This window comes from Podarcis raffonei, chromosome 13 (assembly GCF_027172205.1).
Source record: "Podarcis raffonei isolate rPodRaf1 chromosome 13, rPodRaf1.pri, whole genome shotgun sequence".
NCBI classification, from domain to species: Eukaryota; Metazoa; Chordata; class Lepidosauria; order Squamata; family Lacertidae; genus Podarcis; species Podarcis raffonei.
In genome coordinates this window covers 27124538-27149435 of record NC_070614.1, presented here as the reverse complement: position 1 = coordinate 27149435, position 24898 = coordinate 27124538, and the positions used below count along the sequence as shown (strand labels likewise).

The 24898-nt window shown below is 46.2% G+C and overlaps 2 protein-coding genes across 4 annotated transcripts; one reads left to right on the top strand and one right to left on the bottom strand.

The window, feature by feature from the left end:
* Nucleotides 1–639: 639 nt before the first annotated feature.
* ZPBP2 (zona pellucida binding protein 2) lies at nucleotides 640–11334 on the top strand. 3 transcript variants are annotated; one of them, XM_053362336.1, is made up of 8 exons: nucleotides 640–888; nucleotides 1986–2066; nucleotides 4296–4421; nucleotides 5042–5203; nucleotides 6503–6721; nucleotides 7784–7869; nucleotides 9039–9216; nucleotides 11212–11334. In XM_053362336.1, the coding sequence occupies exons 1-8, from the start codon at nucleotides 786–788 to the stop codon at nucleotides 11307–11309; spliced, it is 1053 nt and encodes a 350-aa protein (XP_053218311.1). In that variant the 5' UTR covers nucleotides 640–785; the 3' UTR covers nucleotides 11310–11334. The 3 variants fall into 3 exon arrangements, with proteins under 3 accessions (XP_053218311.1, XP_053218312.1, XP_053218313.1); XM_053362337.1 differs by lacking the exon at nucleotides 1986–2066; XM_053362338.1 differs by lacking the exon at nucleotides 4296–4421.
* A 5693-nt stretch (nucleotides 11335–17027) lies between these two features.
* LOC128400191 (pejvakin-like) lies at nucleotides 17028–23891 on the bottom strand. Its single transcript, XM_053362263.1, has 6 exons — nucleotides 23421–23891; nucleotides 21578–21752; nucleotides 19596–19758; nucleotides 18889–18988; nucleotides 17856–17909; nucleotides 17028–17214 (listed from the first exon to the last, which is right to left on the bottom strand). Exons 1-6 carry the CDS (start codon nucleotides 23629–23631, stop codon nucleotides 17156–17158), a joined length of 762 nt encoding a protein of 253 aa, XP_053218238.1. The 5' UTR covers nucleotides 23632–23891; the 3' UTR covers nucleotides 17028–17155.
* Nucleotides 23892–24898: the final 1007 nt, after the last annotated feature.

Sequence of the window (24898 nt, the reverse complement as noted above, 5' to 3'; positions counted from 1 at the left end):
ATTTCTTCCAAATTTATTCTACAAATATCTCAATATGAAAATATTAATAAAATTTCATTCATTAACTTCCATCGCTCACACTGCGCTTCCTATATACATTTTAAGCAAGATTGTATCTGTTATTCTGTATTATTCCCATACAATCTCACACAAATGTTCTAATCAATAAGTTTTCTAAATCTTTCACAAATCTATTCTAAACACAACCAATAGTTTACATTCAATCTTTGTCTACATAAATAATCATTTAAACATTTCTATTGTTTCTGGATAATATCATTTTCGTTTTTGTCTTATCAAATCAGTCAACTTTGCTAATTCCAAATATCTGCATAATTTATTCAGCCATTCTTCTTTAGTTGGAACATAATTTCCTTTCCAAAGACCAACCTATTCCTTAGGCCACCCTGAGAGGGCCAGTGGGACCTCAGTCACTCTCTGGAAAGTGAGCAGGCGACTTGAGAACCCACCCAATGCCTCCCTTACAACAGCATCTTGCAGGGGAAGATGGGCAGTGGGAGGCCAAGCTCTCTTCCAGAGATGCACATTTGCCATGATGGACTCTCATAAACCTCCAGAGAATCCCAAGGTTCTCCGGAACAACCGAGGCAGAACAGTAGCCACGGTTACTAGAAAGACAAGAGGACAAGTCTGTTGGCTTGACAGTTGGAACGCCGACTGGACGCAGGAGGGGTATCTCCCTTTGTTTTCCCCTTCTCCTCCCCTTATGGACAGAAGGCTGAGAGGGCCAGAGTAGCAGAAAAGGATGGACTCTCCATTGCACCATGCAAGGCGGCAGCGGTTGGTCGCCCCTTCCCCTGTACATCGCCCCCCACCTTCTCCTCACGATGGGGGTCATGCTGAATGCTCTCATGGCCTTGACCCAAGGTAACTGACATCCATTTTACAATGGATCGGCCAATGGCATGCAGGTCTGGGTACTGGGATTCCCCAGGGGGCGGGACCAGCTGGCCGATGAGCATCACCCCTTGGTGGTTCTCAGGCCTAGCCTTCTCGCAGAGGGTTTAGAAACTGGGTGGGGTGGGAGGAACCATTACATATACAGTGGTACCTCTGGTTACGTACTTAATTCGTTCCGGAGGTCGGTTCTTAACCTGAAACTGTTCTTAACCCGAAGCACCACTTTAGCTAATGGGGCCTCCTGCTGCCGCCGCGCCGCTGAAGCACGATTTCTGTTCTCATCCTGAAGCAAAGTTCTTAACCCAAGGTACTATTTCTGGGTTAGCGGAGTCTGTAACCTGAAGCGTATGTAACCCGAGGTACCACTGTAATTAAGCCTATTGCAAAAAACAACCAAAATGGGTCTTGTTGCAGCACCTTAAAGATGGACACATTTATTTTGGCAGGTTTTGTGGGCAATAAATCCTCCAAGGTGCTGGCTTATTTTATGCCCTTCAATCTGACACATTCTCATTCTGCTGGAGCCAACTTGTGTGCCGCATCAAGTATTACCACGCAATCGCCATCTTCCTACGCCATTCTGAGAGGTGTAGGAGGCCTGTCCTGTGTTTGCAGCTGGCCACATTCGCAGGGCTGGTGCAAGAGGTCCTGCTGCTTGCAGCAGATGCAGAGCCACTGCCCCCCCCAGCACCACACAAGGACTTCCGTCTGCTTCCTGCTCCTATTCCTATAGATTGTGTGGTCCTTGCAGAGTAAGGTCCTTCCAAAGAGTGCCAGTTCCAGACCCTCTTCCGTCAGACAAACCACCTACCAACATCTTCATTTTATTGGGATTGAACCTCACATCATATTCAGACCCTACTATTCCTCCAGGTAGCTCGGGGCAGCTTGCATTGCATTGTAATGCTTGTTATCTTCACAACAACTCTGTGAGGAAGGGTAGGCTGAGCATTGACTGGTCCAAGGTCATGGAGCAAGCTTCGTGTGAGTTGAGATTTAACCACAGGTCTCTGTGGTTCAATCGCATGTGCTCTAATCATTAAATAATTTTATTTTCCCCGCAGTCGAAAATGAAGTGGGCAAAGAACAGTATTCTGTTACGTCAGTTAAAAAGAATTTCATTTATGGCAATACCCACCATAAAGGTAACATTGTATTTTTCCATTTCTAAAATTAAGATGGTGCATGGAATACAGTGTGTGTGTGTGTGTGTGTGTGTGTGTGTGTGTGTGTGTGTGTGTGTGTTGTTGTTGTTGTTGTTGTTGTTGTTTACCAATGAAAGGAGCAGAGATAATTCTTAGAAGTTCAACAGGAGCATCGTATCCTGTTTGTGTCACTTTATTGAAAGAGGTCTAAACCACTGAGCCGCCTGGGCTTGCCAATCGGAAGGTCGGCGGCTTGAATCCCCACGATGGGGTGAGCAGTTCGAAAGCACAACAGTGCAAATAGATAAATAGGTACCGCCTTGGCAGTAAGGTAAACAGTGTTTCCGTGCGCTCTGGCTTCTGTCACAGTGTTCCATTGCGCCAGAAGTGGTTTAGTCATGCTGGCCAAATGACCCAGAAAGCTGTCTGTGGACAAACACCAGCTCCCTCAACCTGAAAGCAAGATGAGCGCCACAACCCCATAGTCACCTTTGACTGGACTTAACTGTCCAGGGCAGTGCCGGATTTATGTATAGGCTAAGTAGGCTGAACCCTAGGGCCTCTAAAACTAGGGGGCCTCGCCAGCCTGCCCGCTCCCCAGTACTGCAGTCTTCCCTTTGCGTGGCAAGACCCCTCCCCCATGTGAAATGAAGACGCCAGACACAGGATTTTAGGTTAATGGGCATAAAAAGGCCACAACTTTATTGATTACAGAATTGGAAGGTATTGGCCTTAGGCATTGGCTCCTATCGACTACCCGGCATGGGAACCGGGAAGGGTTGTCCACAAACCGTGGGAGTCCTGTTGAAGTACGCCAACTAGGATCCCACGGGTGTCACCGCTCTGGGGCGTGCCGGGGGCCCTTACCTCCCTAGGTTTCGGACAAGGCCACGCCCCTCGGAGTCCTCTACCGGACTACCCTTACTTTGGGGAAGGTGATGGCGCTTCCTTAAGGGAACAAAGAGGGCGGTCCCCGGTCGTGCCCGGCCTTAAGTAGGCTAGGCCACGCCTCCCCAGCCCGCTGATTGGCGGGCCGGTGGGCTGACACGCCCGGGGATTCCCTAACCACGCGGGGGCAAGGGCCAGCCCCCGCGTGAGATGTGGGAGGGATTTCAGCCCGCAACCCCCTCTCCTCCCAGGTCGGAAATGGCTTTCCCAAAATTGTAAACCCAAGACTTCATGCGAGGGCAGGGAAACTCAGAATAGCAGCAAATAAAATCCGCTCATATGTCAGCAACTGATAAGACTTGTCAACCAGTTCTTCCAAAGTCTTCCTAAATTATAAAGCTCCAAAATACAGGCCAAAAGAGAGCAGGTCTGGGAAGAGTGAGGCATACAATGGGCACCACCAGTGAAGAGGCCCTGCTCCGTGTAGCTCCTGCCCTGTCATTTGATAGAGTGCCCACTTGCCCTCCTTCTTGACATGAAATGCTCTCTATTGGGGTCTCCAGGTCCACTACAAAGGCCATAAGAAGGGAGAGCAGGGACCTTAAAGTTCTCAACAGCTGTTAATCAAGCAAGCAAGCACACAGGTCACCTTTGTCACAGTCAGGACACCTATGTCCTGGCCAGGCCTGCACCCAATCTTTTTTTTGTAAAACCTTGTTTGTCCTCAGTAACCAAAATTATATTATCAACATATACAAGCAGAAAAGTTGTTTTCCTTCATTTGCAAGGAATCGTACAAAACAAAGTGGCACTAATAAAGAAAAGTTCCAGGGTGGCAACAGAAAGCAAACTAAAAATGCTTTTGCCATTCATCAAAACTATGCAGCAATATTAAGGTATAGGAAAACTGGTGCTATTAAGAGTAATCCTTCTAGTTGGTTAATTGGTTTGGCAACTTCCATGCACATGCTAATTATTTCCACTAAGAGTTAAATGAACTAATCAGAGGCAGCTACAGGAGAGCTATGAGATTAAGGTGTGGGTCAGACGCCTTGTCAATCCCAGCAGGTATATAAGAGGACAACACGGCCTGCCCAGGCCACAAAAGGTTCACAAAGTTCAGTTATTGCAGAAGTTTTTCAGTATTAATTTTATGCATTTTTGTTTATAACACTTTTCCATTTTCTTCTAGTTGTGGGGATGGGGGTGGGGAAGGGCCTCACAAGTGGAGTAGCCTAGGACCTCTCTTCATCTAAATCTGGCCCTGGTCCAGGGTCCTTTACCTTTATCTTTACTTATGCTCAGGATATGACCATTTTTCAACATCTTCTTCTTCTTCAGTGAATGTCTATGTCAAAGTACACAGAGACAGCCCCTTTCTAGTGTGCATGGACTTGTCACTTTCACAAAGTGAAGTCATAGACCCCAACTACCTATGGATTGGGCCAGATGGACTGAACCTGAGACGTGAGTTACCTTTTTGGCAGAATCAGAAATCACAGAATTGTAGAGTTGGAAGGGACCACGAGGGTCATTTAGTCCAATCCCCTGCGATAGAAAGGATCAATAGGCTTTCTAGCTCAACTCCCTCTTGAAGACAGGGCTACAAACTCACCCTAACCCTAACCCTAACCCTCCACATGGAGAGATGGATTCACCCATACACCATAATGTGCCACAACTAGAGTGTCGGAGTAGCACAGAAATTAGGTGCTTGTCTGCTGGGATCCAAATAACTGTGTAACTACTTCCATTTGCCCAAGAGGGTATTGGGCTTGTGTTTCCTGACTTTCAGTTGCCCTGGTGCATGGCAAATCACTTTCGAAATTGACAGCTGGGAAATTATATGGTTTCCTATTATATGGTAAAACAGGCCCATTTATTTTGGTATCTGCGCTAATAGTGACATCTAATGGTGGCAGCTGCCCCAGCACAGAAAGCAAAATTAGGATGCCATTTGCATGTATTGTAGGACGCCTCCCACCAGATCCTTTGCATGCCTGCAGCTGCCTTAGAGCACAGGTTCTCTAGGCTCATGTATGTTGCATGTCTGTTGACCTGGCTTTCCCTTTCTTTCTTTCTTTTAGGGAAAAGTTATGTGAATCTCACAGCTACTGGAAAGTTGATGGTGCGCGGTTTTACAGAGCACCTGTCTGGATCTTACACTTGCACACTTTCTTACAGAGTTTTACAGCCCGACATGAAAGGAGAACGAGAGATATTCAAGACATATAGGTTTATGGTGTATGGTAAGAGAAGCAAGTCCTGTCTTGCCTGTGCCCTCCTAACTCTTGCTCTAGGCCTTGCCTAATTCCTAGGATCACAAACAGGACTGAATCAGGCTACTTTGAGCCTTCAAAACATACGAGAGAAGTTTGGATACTCAGAAATGCACCGTCCTCTAATGAGGACTCAACTAGAGTTGCCAGCTTTTCAGTTATCTCCTACTCCTGTGCCTTTAACAGCAGCTAAATCTGCAGACACTATAGGTACTTTATCTCCATTATCTGGAAGGTGTTACCTGTGCATCTTTTGACAGATCAACCTGCTATAAAAGGCACAAGAGCTGGCCAAGCCAACACCTCTCTCTCTCCCCCTCCCCCCCTCTCTCTCATACACAGAGAGGGGGGGGCACAGGTACAGGTTTTCTGCACTTCTCTTTCTCCGCAATTAAACTGGGATTCTGCACTAATTGCTTATATGTAAGTGCCCCAGAGCACCTGTTTACTACTAATATGCAGAAACTGAGCTGGTTCACATGTCATACTAATCCACAGTTTTAATTATTTGTTATTATTTATTAAATTTGTATACTGCCCTATACCTGCAGGTCTCAGGGCGCTTCACAGTTTTAATGCAAGGCGCATGAGTTGGAACAAACCTGAGCAAGCCTTGAGCTTTCATGCTCCTCTGATGTCTCTCCCCATCCAGCTTCCCAGATGATCCAGTCCTGGAGCCATGGTTCTGAGTAACTATAGTGAACGTAAACAAGCCAACCACCCAAGCCATGGTTTGAAGCTGGCTTGTTAATGCTAACCGCAGTACGTCAGTCAAAAAAAGGCCATGGTTAACTTAAATGTGAAGCTTTAAACTCCTCCTGGCTGTGCAAGAGAAGAGGAAAGGGTTAGCACATGAATGCTCATTCTAGCTCGTGCACATTATGCTAAACTACAGTTGTGATAACATGACCGTTGTTTGTGGATTTTGTCCCATGTGCCCTGCTTCTTCCCTGACTTTTAGTGGCCAAAGAAAGAAACTTTAAGTGAGAAAGAGAAACAGCAGCAGCACTACTGGTGTGGCTTACCTGGTGTCAGATTGTAGCCAATTCATAGATCACAACCCAAATACATTAACCAAGGCCTGAAAACAATAGATCATCTTACACCATAAGCCTGAGAGAAAAGAGCCTGGGTCTTTTATTTTATGTACAAATCGTAGTTGTGGTAGGTGCTTTGTAAATTGATAAATATGGTTAGCAACAACAGCAGATGATAGTGCATACCATTTAGAGTCACACGCATTTCTCCTCTCACCCCCATCTTTTAAAGCATATCGGGAACCAGATTACACGTATCGAATGGCTGTTCACTTTACGACCAAAGAGTGCCGTCTAACAACAAATCATCAATTCTTTCAAGAGCTAAATAAGATCTTGAACAATCTGATTTCCCACCTGACGTGTCGTATCAGTGAGACGTCCTACAGATGCTTTTCTGTCAAGCGACCAAAACATGGGCTAGAAGACGAGCTGTTCATTGTTTTTCAAGGTAAGAGAAGAGGGGTGGTTCTGTTTTGTCACCATGGCCTTTGGCCAACGGGAAACAGTGGTGGGATGATCCACATAGAGCTAGATACTTAGAGAGGATCTCTAAAGATCCGTCACAGGGATATTCTATCTCCAGTCTTAGCGCCAAACACCACAGCATTGAAACATCAAATAGGCCCTCTGCCTGTTCTTTAAGAATAAAAGGGGAAAATGCTGCCTTTTACTCTTAAACAGCAGGCAGAGGATTTATTTCCAATCTTAGTGTTATGTTGTTTGGTGCTAAGATCAGAGATAAAAGATCCCCCTGACTGGCCTTTAGAGAGGTTCCCTAAAGGGCATTTTATCTCTTATCAGAAGAGAAAGTGCCCTGTCTTTCTAACAGTACACAAACTTCCTGAAAGGTCTCTTGCATACCTCCACTGAACTTCCTTGCAATATGCAGCCACCAGAGAGGGTTGGGTCTTGGTTCACATGGGCTCACACGGGGCAAAGTGTAGGCCCAAATGACATCATGAGAGCTGCCTGCAGCGCAGAACATGCCCCAGAATTTACTGCAAGGCACTGGGGTTTAATGGCAGAGAAATCAATGGCAAAAGTCTTCTCACAAGATAGAAAGTTTGAAAGCTGCTGCCATAGGCCAGGCCTTCTGTCGCTGTCCATGGTACTTGGTTATAGTATAACTGAAGCCACATTCCTCCTTCCTCTGTTGCTTGCTTCACCCATCACTTTAAGAGCTTAGGGTTTGGGGTTTATTCCCTCCTCCCTTCCTGGCCCAAAGATGGAGCTATAAGACAGGTTATGTGTCTCCTGGATTGTCCGTCCTTTTCTAACAACACTCCTGAACAAGGCAGCGCTAGTATAGCTTTAAAGAAGGCAGCCTTTGCGGCTGCAGTCCTAAGCAACCTTACCTGGAAGCAAATTCCATTCCAATCACCCAGGTTTAATTGTGAGTAAATAAGGCTTGGGAATGAGTGCAAAAACCCTGTCTTTGGTGATTCTTTAGGCACAATTAACAGATAAATGAATTTTCATCAGCAGGCAGTTGTATTTCTTTGCCTTTTAGTTAGTCCATTTGCCCCTGGCTGGGAACTTATCTGTCGCAAGATGGCCTCTGACTGTGAAGATGTGACCAACAACCGTGTTCAAAAGGTCAGAGTTCTCTTCAAAAAATAATAATTCTGAACTGGAATATTCAACAGTTATACATTCCAAAATGCTAACAAGATAAGTGAGTTGGGAGAGAGGGAATAGAGGCTCAGAGCAGCTTACAAAGCATAAAATACCTTTCCCTACTCCTTGGCATATAGCCTCCTGTGTACACTAACAAGTCATAACCGGTCTCTCTTGCAGTATCTTGGGTTCAAATTGCTCTCTAAGTTAGGTTTTTTGGGGTGAAGATAGGTAAGTGCCCCCTCTCCCCAACTGGCAGTGCTTGGATCACTAACTGTTCTGCACATCTGCTGCAGTTGTCCTTTTTTTTGGCTAACTGTTTTGAATGCACCCCGCCCCTTGTGGTTATTCCATTAGGGTAAATGGGGCACTACCCCTTTAACCTCAATCTGCCCTCTGCCAGCGCCTACCTGTCTGTCTCTTTACATGCATCCAGTTGAGGGGATGGCCCTGACTGTTGGTTTCAGCACTGCCCTGGCAGAACTCAGTAAGGAGCAGGGTGGGAACCAAACTAGAATTACTTGGCTCTGCCCATCATTGGCTCTGGTTCCACCTCCTCCTGGTCTCCCTGGCCTGCCCTACCAGTACCAAGGAGCACCCTCTACCATTAGCACATGCACAGTATTACTAAGAAGCATGGCTGCCATGACAGCCTACTGAACAATGAGGCTGGCAGTGCCAACAGGAAAAGGAGGGGATAAACACTGGCTGGAGAAATTAAAGGGAGCAGCCATAACCTAGAGGCCAGGGTTCCTGCACCTTCGGTTTTTATCCTGAAGTGGGAGGTTGATTTCAGCAGATGCCGCTCCTCGTGACATGCACTGCAGGGGCGTGAATACCTTCACATAGCCCATTGCTATCCTTTAAAAGTGCAGGGAGCAAGCAACTTCAAATACCATAGATGTTTGAACACTAGAGGGGTCTTCTGCAGGCATTTTCAAATGTTAGTGCACAATTTATGGGGACTAAAATCTTGTTCCTTTATGTAATGAAGTGGGGAGAGAATGGTTGCTATAGAATGCACTGGCAAGGGCAAGGAAGTGAGAAAGAATAAGCCCCCCTTGTTACATGTAGGGAAATATATAACGTTGATGCATCCAGTCAACATGCATGTTGTTGTATTTTTCTGACTTAATTGTATGTTTTAGGCCCAGTCGCTCGTGGAAGAGTTCTTCCGTAGGCAGCAGTACATCATGAAACATGAGTTTCAGAATGCCCCTGCAATCCATTACATAGACCATAGTTTACAAGTCACTCGGCTGGACAGCTGCCGGCCAGGGTTTGGGAAAAATGACATCGCCCACAGCGACTGTGCAAATTGCTGCGGTATTTGTTTTATTATCTATCTATTCCCACCATCCTCCTCCGAAGTGTTTGGGATGGCACACATGGCTTTGGGAAGGTCACTCCCCATTTATTATCACAGCTCTGCAAGGTAGCTACTGAGGCTGAGAGAGGTTGGGCTCAGATCACCCAGCAATGAATGCCCACTTGATTTCTCCTATTAAATCAAGCGATATAAGGGCTCTTTGAGCACAGCTTTTTGAGGCTGAGAGATCACCTCCTACGCAACCTCAAAAGCACAGAGGTGCAATTGCTCCTTTTAGAAACAGGGATGGGTGAATCTGTCTATTTTAGGTCAGTGCCACTTTGGCAAACAACAACAACAACCCCAATTCGTTTCTGCAGCACATTGCCCAACCAAAAACCTCTCAAAATACAGTGGTGCCTCGCAAGACGAAATTAATTCATTCTGCGAATTTTTTCGTCTAGCAAATTTTTCGTCTTGCGAAGCACGAAATCCCATAGGAATGCATTGAAAATCAATTAATGCGTTCCTATGGTCAAAAAAAGTCCAAACAAAGCCAAATTTGGTACAACAAGAGTTTATTAAGTGCTCTTTAAAGTCACACATACTGTAAAGAGCATTTCAAAATTCAAACCCAGAATTTTTTTAAAAAAACAGCAGAGTTGCCCAATGGTCACAGAAAATCATAAAAATGCAGGGGGGGGGGAAACAAGCTTCCAGATTCTTGCAAACCCCTCCCCAACTGTTCCCCCAGCCACCCAGAACACAGAAATTCAAATCCAGAATTTTTTTTAAAAAAACAGCAGAGTGCCCCAATGGTCACAAAAAATCATAAAAATGCAGGGGGGGAAACACATAAGCTTCCAGATTCTTGGAAACCCCTCCCCAACACCAAGACCTTGAATTCCAAACACCCCAACCCAAAATCCAAACCCCCCCCAAAAAAGTTTTAAAAGCTTAACTTACCAAATGGCTGCAAAAGAAGTTTTGGAAAAGCTTCAAAAATCACCAAAGTCTTTAAAAACCTCAAAAAAGGCTACTATGTACACTGCGTTCTATGAGTTGCTCCTCGAAGTCAAGTCGCAACTGTATTAACGGTGTTAAGAAAAAGGAAACAAACTTGCAAGACGTTTTCGTCTTGCGAAGCAAGCACATAGGGAAATTTGTCTTGCGAAGCAGCTCAAAAAACGGAAAACCCTTTCGTCTAGCGAGTTTTCCGTCTTGCAAGTCATTCGTCTTGCGGGGCACCACTGTACTATTGAAATATTTATCCCAAAAGTATTTTTATTCCCTCTGCACACATGTACAGTGGTACCTCAGGTTAAGAACTTAATTTGTTCTGGAGGTCTGTTCTTAACCTGAAACTGTTCTTAACCTGAGGTACCACTTTAGCTAATGGGGCCTGCTGCTGCTGCCGCACGATTTCTGTTCTCATCCTGAAGCAAAATTCTTAAACCAAGGTACTATTTCTGGGTTAGTGGAGTCTGTAACCTGAAGCGTCTGTAACCCGAGGTACCACTGTAAATACAAACAGTGTAGCGACATTTGGAGGCGGGTGAAAGCAGAGGTGCCAGAACGGATTAAATTCATCAACCAAGGTATCCCTGCTATTTGTAATTCCCATCCTGTGAAAATTGCTCTGCTTCCCACTGTCACTATTACAACGAGGATTTGATGTTAAAGATAACAAATGAGCACTGGAAGTTTGGCAGCAAAATAGTAACAATAAAAACAAACAAACCTGATGAATTTGTGGAATAAATGCAGTGTCGCAAGATGAGGGAATGGCCATTTGACAAATAACTTGGAATTGTAAATAAATGTTTCCCTTAATTGCAAAGGTTAGACAAATGCTTGCAATGCTGTTGCACTTGGTCCTTTGTGTATATGTTTTGTATGTGTGTGCATGGAGAGGTAGATATATAATCTTGAGTGCTGCAAGAATGTCATGACTGATAACCCATTAGACGGCTTCATTTCCCCAATATGACGTTTGCCCATTTGGTTCGCAGTGGCCTGTGACCCCGGGAGCTACAGCCCAAACAATGCAGTGGTCTGCCAGCCGTGTACAAATATACGGATTAAAAACTATGGAGCAAAATCCTGCTGAATAAAAACAAAATGAGAAAAATGGAGAGTGGATCCTAAGACTTGTTATTTCATTGTTTTCCGCTCCAATCATGAGTTCGAACAAGAGTCAAAGAAAGACATGAAAACGGTAGTACTGTATTTACCTCCACCTCAGAATGTCTAGTAAATATACAATAAAATTAAGCACATAATTCATAATAAGATCTAACAATAAATAGCTAACAATAAATATGTGGAAACATAATACCAATAAAGCAAAACTAAGGCATCTCCAAAATTAAATATTGACCCCAACAAAAACACCTGAACAATACTAGTCTCTAGGCATCCTGGGTGTCTTAATAGTCACAATTTGTGACCCTCGTTTCAAGGGAATTTATTCCTAATTTTGAACTCAGCGGCTCAGAATTTGGCTCCTCCCACTTCCAACAGTGTGTCGCCATACAGAAGCTGGACCACTGAGGCCGTGTAACACTCTTCTGAAAAGTCTTAGGATAATCATAGTTTAGGGTTACACTCTAGTTGTCGAATAACTGCAGTTTCCTGTGAAACAGGAAGCCTCCACATTTGTATTAATGTTACATGTGGCCTTTGGACCAAATACCCCTCCTAATAATGATGGTGATGATGGTGATGATGATGATGATGATGGTTCCAGTTACAGAAAGGTAGCCGTGTTGGTCTGCCATAGTCAAAACAAAAAAAAAATTTCCTTCCAGTAGCACCTTAAAGACCAACTAAATTAGTTCTTGGTATGAGCTTTCGTGTGCATGCACACTTCTTCAGATACTTCTTCAGATACTTCTTCAGATGATGATGGTGTTATTTATATGCCACCCACATGACTGGGTTGCCAAGAGGAAGAACCTTGTCAACAAATATTTCCAAGGTTCCTGCAAGAATCATGCATTTGATGATATGAAGACCTCATGTGCAATCTTGGTCTGGCATCTGGGCCATGTGGCTGGATTTCACAAAGACGCATCAGAAGATGGAAAACCATACAGGCTAGATGGTAACTGGGATGGCAAACCACTCCCAAGCAGCCTTCTATCTATCACCTAGTGCAAACCATTTGCTACTTCTTGTGGTCTTCCAATCGCTCCATTCCACAAGCGGAGAAGCAGGAAGCACCAGCCAATTCAGAACTGGAGGGTGGAAGCACTGAGTGCTGTACAGGGCTTTACACCTTAGGTCCTCAGCCCAGATGACCCCCCCCCCTTGCAACAGGGGAAAAGATTTGCCTTCTTAGGATCTGTTTTACTTCCTGCTTCACCCACTTAGGATCTGCAGGGCATACAAGCTGGAGTACAGAGCAGCCAGTTCTGAACGGGCTTCGTTGCTCCACAAACAGATGGTGGAGTCTTTCCCAGCTTCCAAATCCAGCCCACAAGTTTGCAGCATCTCAATGGCCAGGTGAATTTCTTCGTTCTTCAAGGAATGGTGTGGAATCTCGAAATCGCTGCCTTCGTCGCCAAAAAGAATCCACTCCAAAATGCCATCCATCTTTTGATGTAAAAGAGAGAGAGAATGGGACAAAATGAATGAAAGGGCCAATTTACACCTGCCCCTTCCTCTTGCATATGAGCAGTGCCTTCCTTGGGCACGCAAGTGCATGTAAACTGAGCGCTCACAGAGACAGCGGAGTACAATTCCTGGGATGAATTGCGGGAGAGGGCAGTAACTGAAGAAGACGTCAGAAAAGCCCTGCTGGACAAAAATCCTGTCTAGTCCAGCACCCTGTTTTCACAGTGGCCAACCAGATGCCTGTGGAAAGCCCCAAAGCAGAATTTGAGCACAAAAACACACTCCCATTTTGGATTCTTAGTAACTGACATACTGCCTCAGCTACTGAGGTAATATAAAGGTAAAAGGTAAAGCACCCCTGGACGGTTAAGTCCAGTCAAAGGCGACTATGAGGTTGCGGCACTCATCTCGCTTTCAGGCTAAGGGAGCTGGCATTTGTCCACAGACAGCTTTCCGGGTCATGTGGCCAGCAGGACTAAACTGCTTCTGGCACAACGGAACACCATGACGGAAGCCAGAGCACACGGAAACACCATTTACCTTCCTGCCGCAGGGGTACCTGTAATATATGAGGTAATATACAACCATAGGGACTAGTAGCCACTGATAGACTTCTCTTTAGTCTGTTCCCAGCCTGCTTTCTTGTTTCTTCACACATGCACACATGTTCACCTCACCGTAACTAGGGAGAAGTCACCTCCCCCAAACTCTGATTCAAAATACTCCAGAAAGATCTTTTACATTCTTCCTAACTGTTCCTTCCCCAATGAGGAAAGATCAACCATCTTGGGCAGAGTGGATGACCAAGAAAGAGACAGCCAGTGGCCATAACAAAATGTTAAAACTCTTAAGGGGAAATTGTCCTGATGTAAAGAGTGAGGGAAGAGCAAATGAATACCTCCTAGGCATAATAATAATAATAATAGCTTCCAATCAAGTGTTAAAAACAATACAGCATTAAATATTAAAAACTTCCCTAAACAGGGCTGCCTTCAGATGTCTTTTAAAGAGAAGATAGCTGCTTATTTCCTTCACATCTGAAGGGAGGGAGTTCCACAGGGCGGGCGCCACTACCAAGAAGGCCCTCTGTCTGGTTCCCTGTAACCTCACTTCTCGCAATGAGGGAACCGCCAGAAGGCCCTTGGTGCTGGATCTGTGTCCGGGCTGAACGATGGGGGTGGAGACGCTCCTTCAGGTATACAGGACCGAGGCCATTTAGGGCTTTAAAGGTCAGCACCAACACTTTGAATTGTGCTTGGAAACGTACTGGGAGCCAATGCAGATCTCTCAGGACCGGTGTTACGTGGTCCCGGCGGCCACTCCCAGTCACCAGTCTAGCTGCCACATTCTGGATTAATTGCAGTTTCCGGGTCACCTTCAAAGGTAGCCCCATGCAGAGCGCATTGCAGTAGTCCAAGCAGGAGATAACTAGAGCATGCACCACTCTGGCAAGAGTGGTGCATGCTCTAGGCATGAATGTTTGGTATTGATCTTTTCTTTAAAATAATAATAATAATAAACTGCATGGAAGGAGTTAAGCCGGAAGGTCCTCACCATCTCCAGCTGCTGGGCCATTTTCTTCTTCTCCAGGATGGTATCCAGCAGTGGTAGCATCTCATAGTCCAAGTCTGTGAACACAAATCCCAAGACGTGATGAATGGAGCAATACTGTCACATGTGAATGGTAGCATCTTTTACACACACATGCGCAAAGTTATCCAGGACAGGTCTGGATGGATGGCTTAGAGCAGGCATAGGCAAACTCGGCCCTCCCAATGTTTTGGGACTACAGTTCCCATCATCTCTGACCATTGGTCCTGTTAGCTAGGGATCATGGGAGTTGTAGTCCCAAAACATCGGGAGGGCCGAGTTTGCCTATGCCTGGCTTAGAGGCTTGCAAGGAAGGCGCAAAAACTATCCACCAACCCCTCTGGCTTTGGGGAAGCCAAGCAGACACACCCAACCGATAAGTGTTTTCCATACCATCTAGAGAAGAACAAAGGAAGTTGACTGGTCCCCAGAGATCTTGGTTTTTCACACACTCTGTGTCTTGAGAAATCCCTAAATAGGAAAGCAGCTTTTCCACAGAAGGTTGGTGTTCCTCATTCAGTGACTCAAACATGGAGTGGTCGACACTGTTTCCTGCCATAGAAAGCTCCAGCTGATGGGAAATTAAAGCAATTGGTCAGTCAACAAGGGTGAAAATGGATGGCTGCCACATATAGCAGAGCCCTTAGCTCCCAATGCCTTTCTTTTCTTTTCCCCCCAGAGCTGAGATGCATATTTGCTGCTAAGTTCCAATTAAAGACTTCTGGAAAGATAAGCAATGTGATTAGGTGCAGAGACTGAGTGGATAAGTTTGGGTAAAGCCAGGATCTTGGAACAGACAGGCTGGAAGCTCGAGAAAGAAGATACTTTGGTAGCAGCTTTCTGGAACAAGCGCTGAAACTAAAATAGACGCGGGAAGGGTACATACCCGCTGTGAAGAAGAACCTGTGGCCCTGCAGGTGTTGCTTGACTCCAGCTCCCATCTGCCCCAGCTAGCATGGCCAATAGTTAGGAATGATAGGAGTTGTAGTCCAACAACATCTAGAGGCAGAGCCGGCCCAGCCAGTAAGCAGGGTGAGTGAGGCTGCTGCTTCAGGTGGCAGATGCCCCCTGGTGGCATGCCAATGAGTGCCCCACCTGCCTGCCACCACCAGTGGTGGAGAAGCACCGCCACCAGTAGCACCGATTTTGGGCAAGATTGCATCCATCTGGGGCAAAATCTTACCCGAAATTTGCAAACCCTTCCCCCAAATCTGCGCAGATGATACTGCTTCTAGGCCATGAGTAGGTCAGTGGTGGCAGCAGGGCAAAGCGGCAGTTTCCGTTTTGTCTACAGCCCCCCCCCAGCCCCCGTCTGGTGGGTGACAGGTTCTCCATCCCTGGCATTTACAGATTTAGTCTGTGTCCATACTAGGGTTTCCCAAACTTGAGTCTCCAGCCGTTTGTGGACTACAACTCCCATCATCCCTAGCTAGCAGGACCAGCAGTCAGGGACGATGGGAACTGTAGTCCACAAACAGCTGGAGACCCAAGCTTGGGAAACCCTGGTCTACACCTACATGCAGCAGAATAGCACAGTATATGAGCAGTCGAGCAGCTGAGAAAAGTGACGAACCATCGACTGGACAGTGGAAGCGACTTCTCCGTCCTGCAGGAAAACTTCAAAGGATTCCAGAAGCTGCTTCCTCAAAGGCTGGCTCAAGAGCGCCAGCGGCTCATATGCCTCTTTGACGGCGTCTTTCACTTGCTGGACAGCTAAAGGTTGCAGTCAAGACAGTTAGCATGATTTGCACTATGGCGCTTTTGATAGCACACAGGTTCGACAGGTCTGCCACCCCTGATCTAAGCGAGGAGGCGGCTTTGCCTTTGAGGACTGTGGCTGGTTTATGATGGGCAGTAGGCTCTTGGGTACATAACCAGCCTCTCTGTTAAAAGTGCTTGTTAGGGCACATTGCTTAGATATTCCAACGATACATAAATAGCTCAAATGAATAGTATGGCACTGAGTTTCAGAGGCAGCGGGAGCTAATTTCAGCTGGGTTCAGCTTTGAGATGAGCAAGAGGAACATAGACCACACCTGGAGAACTGTGTCCAGTTCTGGGCACCACAATTAAAGAAGGATATTGATGTGCTGGAGCGTGTGCATTTGAGGGTGACCAAGATGACCAAGGGTCTGGCAACCAAGCCTTAGGAGGAATGGTTGAGGGAGGTGGGTATGTTTAGCACAGAGAAGAGGAGACTGAGAGGAGATGTAATAGACACCTTCAAATATCTAAGGAGCTGTCACTTGGAGGATGGCGCAAAGCTTGTTTTCTCCTGCTCCAGAGGTTAGGACCTGAACAAGTGGCTTCAAGTTACGAGAAAGGAGATTCTTTCTGACATTAAGAGCCGTTTGACAGTGGAGCATACTCCCCCGAGCATGCTCCTTCCTTGGAGGATTTTAAACAGAAGTTGGATGGCCACTTGTCATGTATGATCTAGTTGAGATTCCTGCATTGCAGGGGGCTGGACTAGATAGCCCCCGGGGGTCCCTTCCAACCCTACGATTCTGTGATTCTACCATTTTTATTATACTGAGCCAGACCTACTGCCTACTACTGACTGGCAAGGGAACACCAGCATTTCAGGCAGGAGTCTTATTTCCCATCCCTACCAGGAGGTGCTGGGGACTGAACCTGGAACCTCCCGCATAGAAAACAGATGTTCTGCCACGGAGCTATGGAAGGAATTTGCTGGTCTCTGGTGGGAAAGATCTGCAGGATTGGGACAGGCAGAATCCAGGCGCGAAATCAGAAAGCAACAGAAGGCCACTTGCCTGTTAGTGAGGAGCCCAGCTCATCCTGGAATGCTGAAGGGAGAAGGAGAGAGAAATTAAAAAATATTGGCTTAAAAATACCCACTTGGAATTCATGTTAGCTAAAGCTGTGTTCACTGTGCACTCACTGTGTTTCCAAGTGCTGGGTTCACACATCATCCAAAACGCATTATGCACCCTGGACCTTTTTAACAGAACACTACGGGTTGAGTCCCTGTTCCTCAAACCAGCTTCACACCAGCTAGAATTCATAAGCTGTTCCTAATTCATCTCTAGCCAAGGTGTGAACACTTGGCACAGGGCAAAGACATCCCCACCCTGTTAAACGCCCCCCCCTTCATGTGTGCATGAGCAGAAATGAATCTGACACTAATGAAGCCGTGTTGATGTGAAGAGCTGGAGCGGAAAACATTGTGAAACCCACCAGGTGGGGGAAATTTAACAGTGCTGTGGAGTGCTAATGTAACAACTCTAGTAATCTTTGCACACCTTTTCCTCTGTTCCCTCGCCTCCTTCTTGTCCTGCCTACTTTGGACATTCATACTGGAGCATTATCAAGACAGAGTCCTCTTGGTCTGTCTCTTTTTGTTTCGCTTACATTATTCCACAAAGCACCATACATTTTGAGTGCATTATTATGTGTAAATTATAAATAACAACAGTCTCACACATACCATCATATGTGAGCGAGGAAACCAACTTTGTTTGAAGCCGCTGGCAGAGCAAAACTGGAAAGAAAACGAAGAAATGATCAGGAGAGGATACAGAATCGAGTTCTTCATGTCTTCCATGGTCTCAGAGTGACCCTGGGGCAACCTGTGGTGCTGAACTGTTTAACTACAGGTAAATGCCTCACACACCAGCTGTTATCACACCACCCAGCGAGCTCTCCAATTCCTGTGGTTCTGCACACCAAGAGCATCACTGTCAGGGACTGGTCCAAAGAGGAGGGATGGTGAAGTCCGCCCTGTCCCCCCCCCACTTCCCGGAGAAGAGGGAGACAGTATAGATTTAGAACAGTGGTTTGCAGAAGGTCAGAGTTCAGAGGCTGCAGAGCGGAGAAGCTGGGAAATATTGGGAGGGGAGCAGGAAGAAGAAGAAGCACTAGGGGAAAGACAGCTGACAGACTCAGTGTCTCTAGAAAGCATTCCAGACACACACACCCCTTCTAGGACCCGGCGTGCCTTGAGAGTAGTAGAACAGAAAGCTCAGAGGTAGAAAGCACAGGCACAGGGGTGATGTAGAATAGAAGGGACTGAGGGGGTGGAACTTTACTTGGAACAATGCCATTATCTAAGAGAGACTGCATTCCTTTCTCTCTGTGTGTATGAATACTGAATAAATTACTTGGTAAGAACTCTTCTTGTTTATCTGCTTCTTGGCATCCCACTTGACAATCATTTTCTCACTCCGTTGCAGGGTGAATTGGCTCATGGGCAACCTGTTGGAAGCTTCATGCTACTGGTGGAAGGGGCGCTGATAGTCCTGACCATTTAAAAATGAGAGAGCTGCTCTCTAGATCATCAAGAGGGCAGAGACTGTGGAACCTCCAGGTGCTGGACTATAAGTCCCATCATGCTGTCTGGGGCTGAAAGGAATTGGAATCCAACAACTGGAGGGCCGTAGGTTCCCCATCCTGGCTCAAGATGCTTTCACATTCTTTGTGGAAGCTACACCCGTCTCAGTCTGTACAGACAACTCACTCACCCAGTTCTTCATCGTAGGTTTGGAGCTTCTCAACCGCATAGGCCAGCACTGTGCCCCGGGGGATCAGCATTGCCTTCTTCTTCACTGTTGTGCTCAGGCCCTGTGTGCAGACAGTTGTTGTTCTTGTGGTTATTATTATTATTATTATTATTATTATTATTATTATTATTATTATTTCAATTTGTATACTGCCCTTCATCTGAAGATCAAAGGGCAATAAAAATACGAAATGAGAGCACAAAAGACATAGCAACAACCACAACAAACCAATAACCCCCCTCTCACAAGCACTTATAAAAGGCCATAGTTTGATTGTTAATCAGCCAATTACCTGGTAACAACAACATTTTGTTTGTTTGTTTGTTTCCCACCCATCTGACTGGGTTACCCCAGCCTCTCTGGGCAGCTTCCAACTAAAAATAAAGGGACAAAACAACACATCAAACATTAAAAGTTTCCCCAAACAGGGCTGCCTTCAGATGTCTACGAAAAAGCATCTGACAGGAGGGCATTTGACAGGACGGGTGCAACTACCTAGAGAAACTTTGTTGCCTGGCGCCTAAAGACCTGTAATGAAGGCACCAGGCGAGACTCCCTGGGGAGAGCCTTCCACAAATGGGGAGCCACCACAGAAATGTGGGTTGTGGGAGACAGAGAGAAAGAGAGAGAGAGAGGAGGGAGAAACCACAAAACTAAAGGCCACAAACCTGTATCGTCAATATTTCAGCTGCTGTCACCGTTCCCTTGCCTCCTGCTTGGACAGTCTGCTCAATCAGAAGCGGCTCCATTATCTCGAAAGCCTCCGTCACAACGTAGAAATGCAGCTTAGGGTAGAGTTGCTGGAGAACGCTGAGGGATGGCACCATTTTCCTGAAAGCAATGGGGAGGTGTGTTGTAATGGCTCCTAAGCATTCAGGGTTCTTGCTGAGTGAGGAAAGAACGGGGGGGGGCTTCTGTGCCCCTCGTGAGGGCCACTTTGGGGAGGACTACAGAGCAAAAGGTTCCCAGCGATGTGGCACTTTCCCAGACCCCACACCTGGATCCTGCCCAAGACAATTTGCTGGCTGAGGCAAAGGACAACATGGTGTGTCTCCCTGCCCGCTTTCCATGTGACCTTCCTGGCAGTTTCACTTCAAGACTAAAAGCATCATCTTAATGCGCATGCCTCCCCCACAGCTGCCCAGTCCCCAACTGCACAATATTTGTTCCACCCCAGGCACCAGCAACCTCCGCTACACCACTGCTACCCGGATGCTCAGAAAGTTGAGCTCATTTTAATCTGTTTTAGTATTTTAATTTTTGCATGCTTTAAAAGAGGTTTGTATTTTTTTTTCTTGGTTTTATTGTTTCCCCTTTTTGTATACTGTTTTGATGGTTGGTTGGTTGGTTGGTTGTGTGTGTGTGTGTGTGTGTGTGTGTGTGTGTTTTACAATCAAGCAATGTATAATTTTTATGAAATGAATAAATGGCTAGCCTCCTGGAAAGTGAGGAGAGTGAGCATTCCAGAGACAAGGCAAGGATTGTAGCAGATTCTGCAAGGAGTGCATAACTCAAGTCCCAACTCAAGGTATCCTAACTCAAGGCTGCTTTCTTTCTTCTATCCTTGACTGCCCTCTAGTGGAAACTGTTGGGGCTGCAGTTAAGTCTTAAGCCCTCTTAGCAAAAACGGATTCTATTTGTACTGAACCGCTGTTGCAGCTTTTGCTTGTTCCCTTCCACGTGGAAACTTTCATCTTGTTTGCTATCACCTTGCTTTGTCATTTAACGTTGGGTATGCCAGGTTGCAGGGACGTGGGTGGCGCTGTGGGTTAAACTACAGAGCCTAGGGCTTGCCGATCAGAAGGTTAGTGGTTCGAATCCCCGCAATGGGGTGAGCTCCCGTTGCTCGGTCCCTGCTCCTGCCAACCTAGCAGTTCAAAAGCACGTCAAAGCGCAAGTAAATAAATAGGTACTGCTCCGGCGGGAAGGTAAACGGCGTTTCCATGCACTGTTCTGGTTCGCCAGAAGCCGCTTAGTCATGCTGGCCACATGACCCACAAGCTGCACGCCGGCTCCCTCGGCCAATAAAGTGAGATGAGCGCTGCAACCCCAGAGTTGGTCACGACTGGACCTAATGGTCAGGGGTCCCTTTACCTTTACCTTTATGCCAGGTTGCAGTGAGAAATAGTGCTTCAGAGGAGCTCCATAGTGCTAGCTGCCCTCACAAGGACTGCCAGGCTATTCCTATTCTCTGATCCTTCCTGTTCAGAGGGAGCCTGGCACAGTCATGGTGTGAAAAGTTTCACTGAAAGACAGTTTAGAAGACAGGGTGCCCAACACCCACTGCCTATTTGGTGCACATTTAAAGCACATGGCAATCCCCCCAATAAATCCTGGGAACCGTAGTTTGCTAAGGGTGCTGGGAACTGTAGCTCTATGAACTACAGTTCCCAAGGTTCTTTGCAGGGGCGATGTGCTTTAAATGCACAGTGTGGATGTGAGAATGGATGTGGATGGATGTGGGCCTGATCCATTTCCCTGTCCTACTCTGCAGCTCTTGGTGACACCCAAAGTCAGCTTCCTGGGGCAGCTGCAGTCTTCTTTTGCGGTGCAAGAGAAGGCTCTCCATTTGCATAAACCAAAAAAGGCAATGGCCAACAAGCCTGGTCAACTTCTCCCCTTCCCAAGCACCCTGCAAAGCCATGCTCACCACAGCTCTCTGGTGTCCACATAGGTTTTCCTCACAGCTACCAGAGAGGAAGACAAGCAAGCCGAGCCCAAGCCGCCGATATCCACTGCAGCAGTCTGTATCTTGAGGTTCAGTTTTGCTCCAGATTTGTGGCAGATGTTTGCAGAGAACAGAAGTGGTTCGGAGTGTTTCAGTTCTGGGGAAAGCACAACAAAACCCCACATTCAAAACACTTCGGTCAGATTTATTTCTTTAACCACCACATTCCACTCCTGATGATTCTCAAAGAGGTTCACAATAATCAAATCATATGTACAGGCAGATGCTATCACCCTTCTTCTAATTACAGAGCCAGAACAGCAGGTTCTCTCGGCGGCATTAAACTGTTCTACTTTGTGGCTCCTACCTCTGCTTCCTTGAAAGGGATCTGTATGTTACGACCAAACCCATTGGGTTTATGCAATCCATCCTCCCATTCTCTCCCCTCCTAGTGCACTTTGTTTTCTTCCTTACTGGAAGAAGTTGCTTGGCAGGAGGGTGGAGCACCTAGATGTGCTCCCTTCCAAGAAGTGGGTCTTTGCTGCTTACCAGAATAGATATGGGTAGGAGTGATCTGCCGGGGGCAAGGTTAACATAGATCCTTTCTGCTCCCTGATGCCAAATACCTATGGTTTGCCATTATGTCTGAATTGGACAAACTATCTGTTGTGCATTCTGTGGTCTGTGTTTGCCTGAGCCTGGACTAAGGATTCTGAGCCCCTGTGTTCTGATTCGATACGTGATATCCAATCCCAGAACATTTCAGGTTTTGGACCTCTGCCATTGGCCCTTAAACTCTTGAGTTATGATTCGCAGCTTGGAAGTTTAGACAGCCAATCACGTTGGGAATGGGAGTGGCCCAGGTCTTCAGAAATGTATATAAGCAGTTGTTTTGCCCCTGTTGTCCAGTTCTGTTAATTCAGTAAATGTTATCACTTGTGTCTTGCCTCGTGGGAACCCACCTACACTTCACTATTGTTACTACAAACCACTTTCCATGCAAACCAGAACCGGGATCCGTAGTTCATATTGGGTATGTGAGTTTGAAGCACGGCCCGCTGAAGAGCTAAACCGCAAATCCAAACACCTTTTACCACATTCCAGACACCCCAGCCATGAAATTCCACTGTCCATGGAGGGCTACTTCAAATGTGTGTGCATAGAAGTGTGAACACCTTCAGACAAGGCACGCACAACTTTCCGGCCTAAACCCCAAACAGAGCCTACATAAGCCATGCGTAAGCAAACAGCAAATCTTCATTGCCTGTCTGGGACAAGAGCCTCTCCAGCTCTATGAGCCAGTGTTGTGCAGTGGTTAAGAGCGGTAGACTCGTAATCTGGTGAACTGGGTTCGCTTCCCCACTCCTCCACATGCAGCTGCTAGGTGACCTTGGGCCAGTCACACTTCTTTGAAGTCTCTCAGCCTCACTCACCTCACAGAGTGTTTGTTGTGGGGGAGGAAGGGAAAGGAGAATGTTAGCCGCTTTGAGACTCCTTCGGGTAGTGATAAAGCGGGATATCAAATCCAAACTACTACTACTACTACTACTACTACTACTACTACTACTACTATTCTTCTTCTTCTTCTTCTTCTTCTTCTTCTTCTTCTTCTTCTTCTTCTTCTTCTTCTATGATGCTCTGATTTGGCTTCACTTCTAGATCCCATTCCTGAGTTTCCCATCACAGTTGTTAAACAGGAAAAAACATCTCCCCTAAGCTTTGGTATGCACCCTGGTCTGGACATGGTTTCTAGTAAGCCACTGTATTGCTCCTGGCCCCACAGACCCTAACAGATGCCTACTAAATGATACGAAAAACAACATACCTATTTCCACCTCTGCTCCTTTCTCGAGCACATCCACCAGCTTGAAAGGGCTTGGGGAATACTTCCGCGTATTCCAAGGAAACCTGGATTGCTCTTTAGTCACCAGAGAGAGAGGCTGGAAGCTATCGGTGAGTACCTGGCTAGTCACAGGTATCAGCCTCCTATCTGAGCCCAGCTCTTTTATAAGCTGCTTGGTCAGCCGCTTAAACATTTTTTATCCCCACAGATTGGAGGACGCTGAAACACAACCGCAGGAAGACAGGAAGGCAGCTTACAACCTGTAAGGAAGGAACCGAATTATTTTATTTTTATTAAAACAGGATAGCCAGTGTGGTAAAGTAGTTCGAGTGTTGCATTACGACCTGGGAGGCTAAGGTGCAAGTCGGTGACTGTGACCCAATCATTGTCTCTCCCTTCAGCCTACCTCACAGGATACTTGTGAGGGTTAGAATTGTGAGGGTAATATCTGCAGCATACATTTAAAACCCATGGCTCCCCCCCCACAAGAATCCCGGGAACTGTAGTTTACCCCTCACAGAGCTACAATTCTCAGTCCCCTTAGCAAACTATAGTTCCCAGGATTCTTTGAGGAAAACCAAATGCACAGTGTAAATATGACTGCTGTCCCATCCCCACGGTTGAAGTAAGCGTCAACTGCCATGGGGGGCACCATTTTGTTTTTTTGCCTCACGCAGCAAAATATTTTAGGCTGGCCCTGGTGCTGTAATACCTGCAACTTTTCAATTCTCAGGGCACATCTGGTTCTTGGGAGCTCCTCAAATTGCAGCCCCAAGCTAGTATTTGAAGATGACTGTGGAACTGGGCAGTGTGTTAGGCCTTAGGCTTTCAGAAAAAGAGTGAAAGAACGCTCTCCCAAACAGCATTTACAAACCATTTTGAAGCATTAAAAAAGGCTGTATTCTGAGGCCCAGGTTGAATGCAAAGTGGTTTTCCTCCCAGTATTTTTTTTGTTTGTTTGTTAACTTTGAAGGAGTTTTAGTTGAAGAAAACCACTTCCTTAAGCGTGTGGTGATCACCTCACTTGCACATGCTGCCAGTGGTGAAATCTAAGGCTGGCAAAGTACTGAAGTGTCGCTGTTGTTTTATAGGCTGCCGTCCTGCTTGTAATTAAGTGATCGCTCAACTGGTCTTTATTTATTTACAATATGTATAAACTGCCTTTCATTATCAAACTCCAGGGCAGGTTACAGAACACATTAAAGCAGCAATAAATTTAAACCGTAAATACAGCAAGCTACAACAGAAAAAAATAGAAAGCATAGTGCTAACAGCTGAGTATGAAGATCAGCAAATGTGAAATAACTAAGGGCTTATCTGCACTTACTGTGTCCAAACAGTTGCCCCTCCCCAAGAAAGCTTTCCTTGCAAAAAAAAACCCTGCTCTTTGAAGCTGAATTGGAGCAAACATCAATTTGGGTTTTCTGTGGACTGACATTTGTTCCGATTGAGCTTTAAAG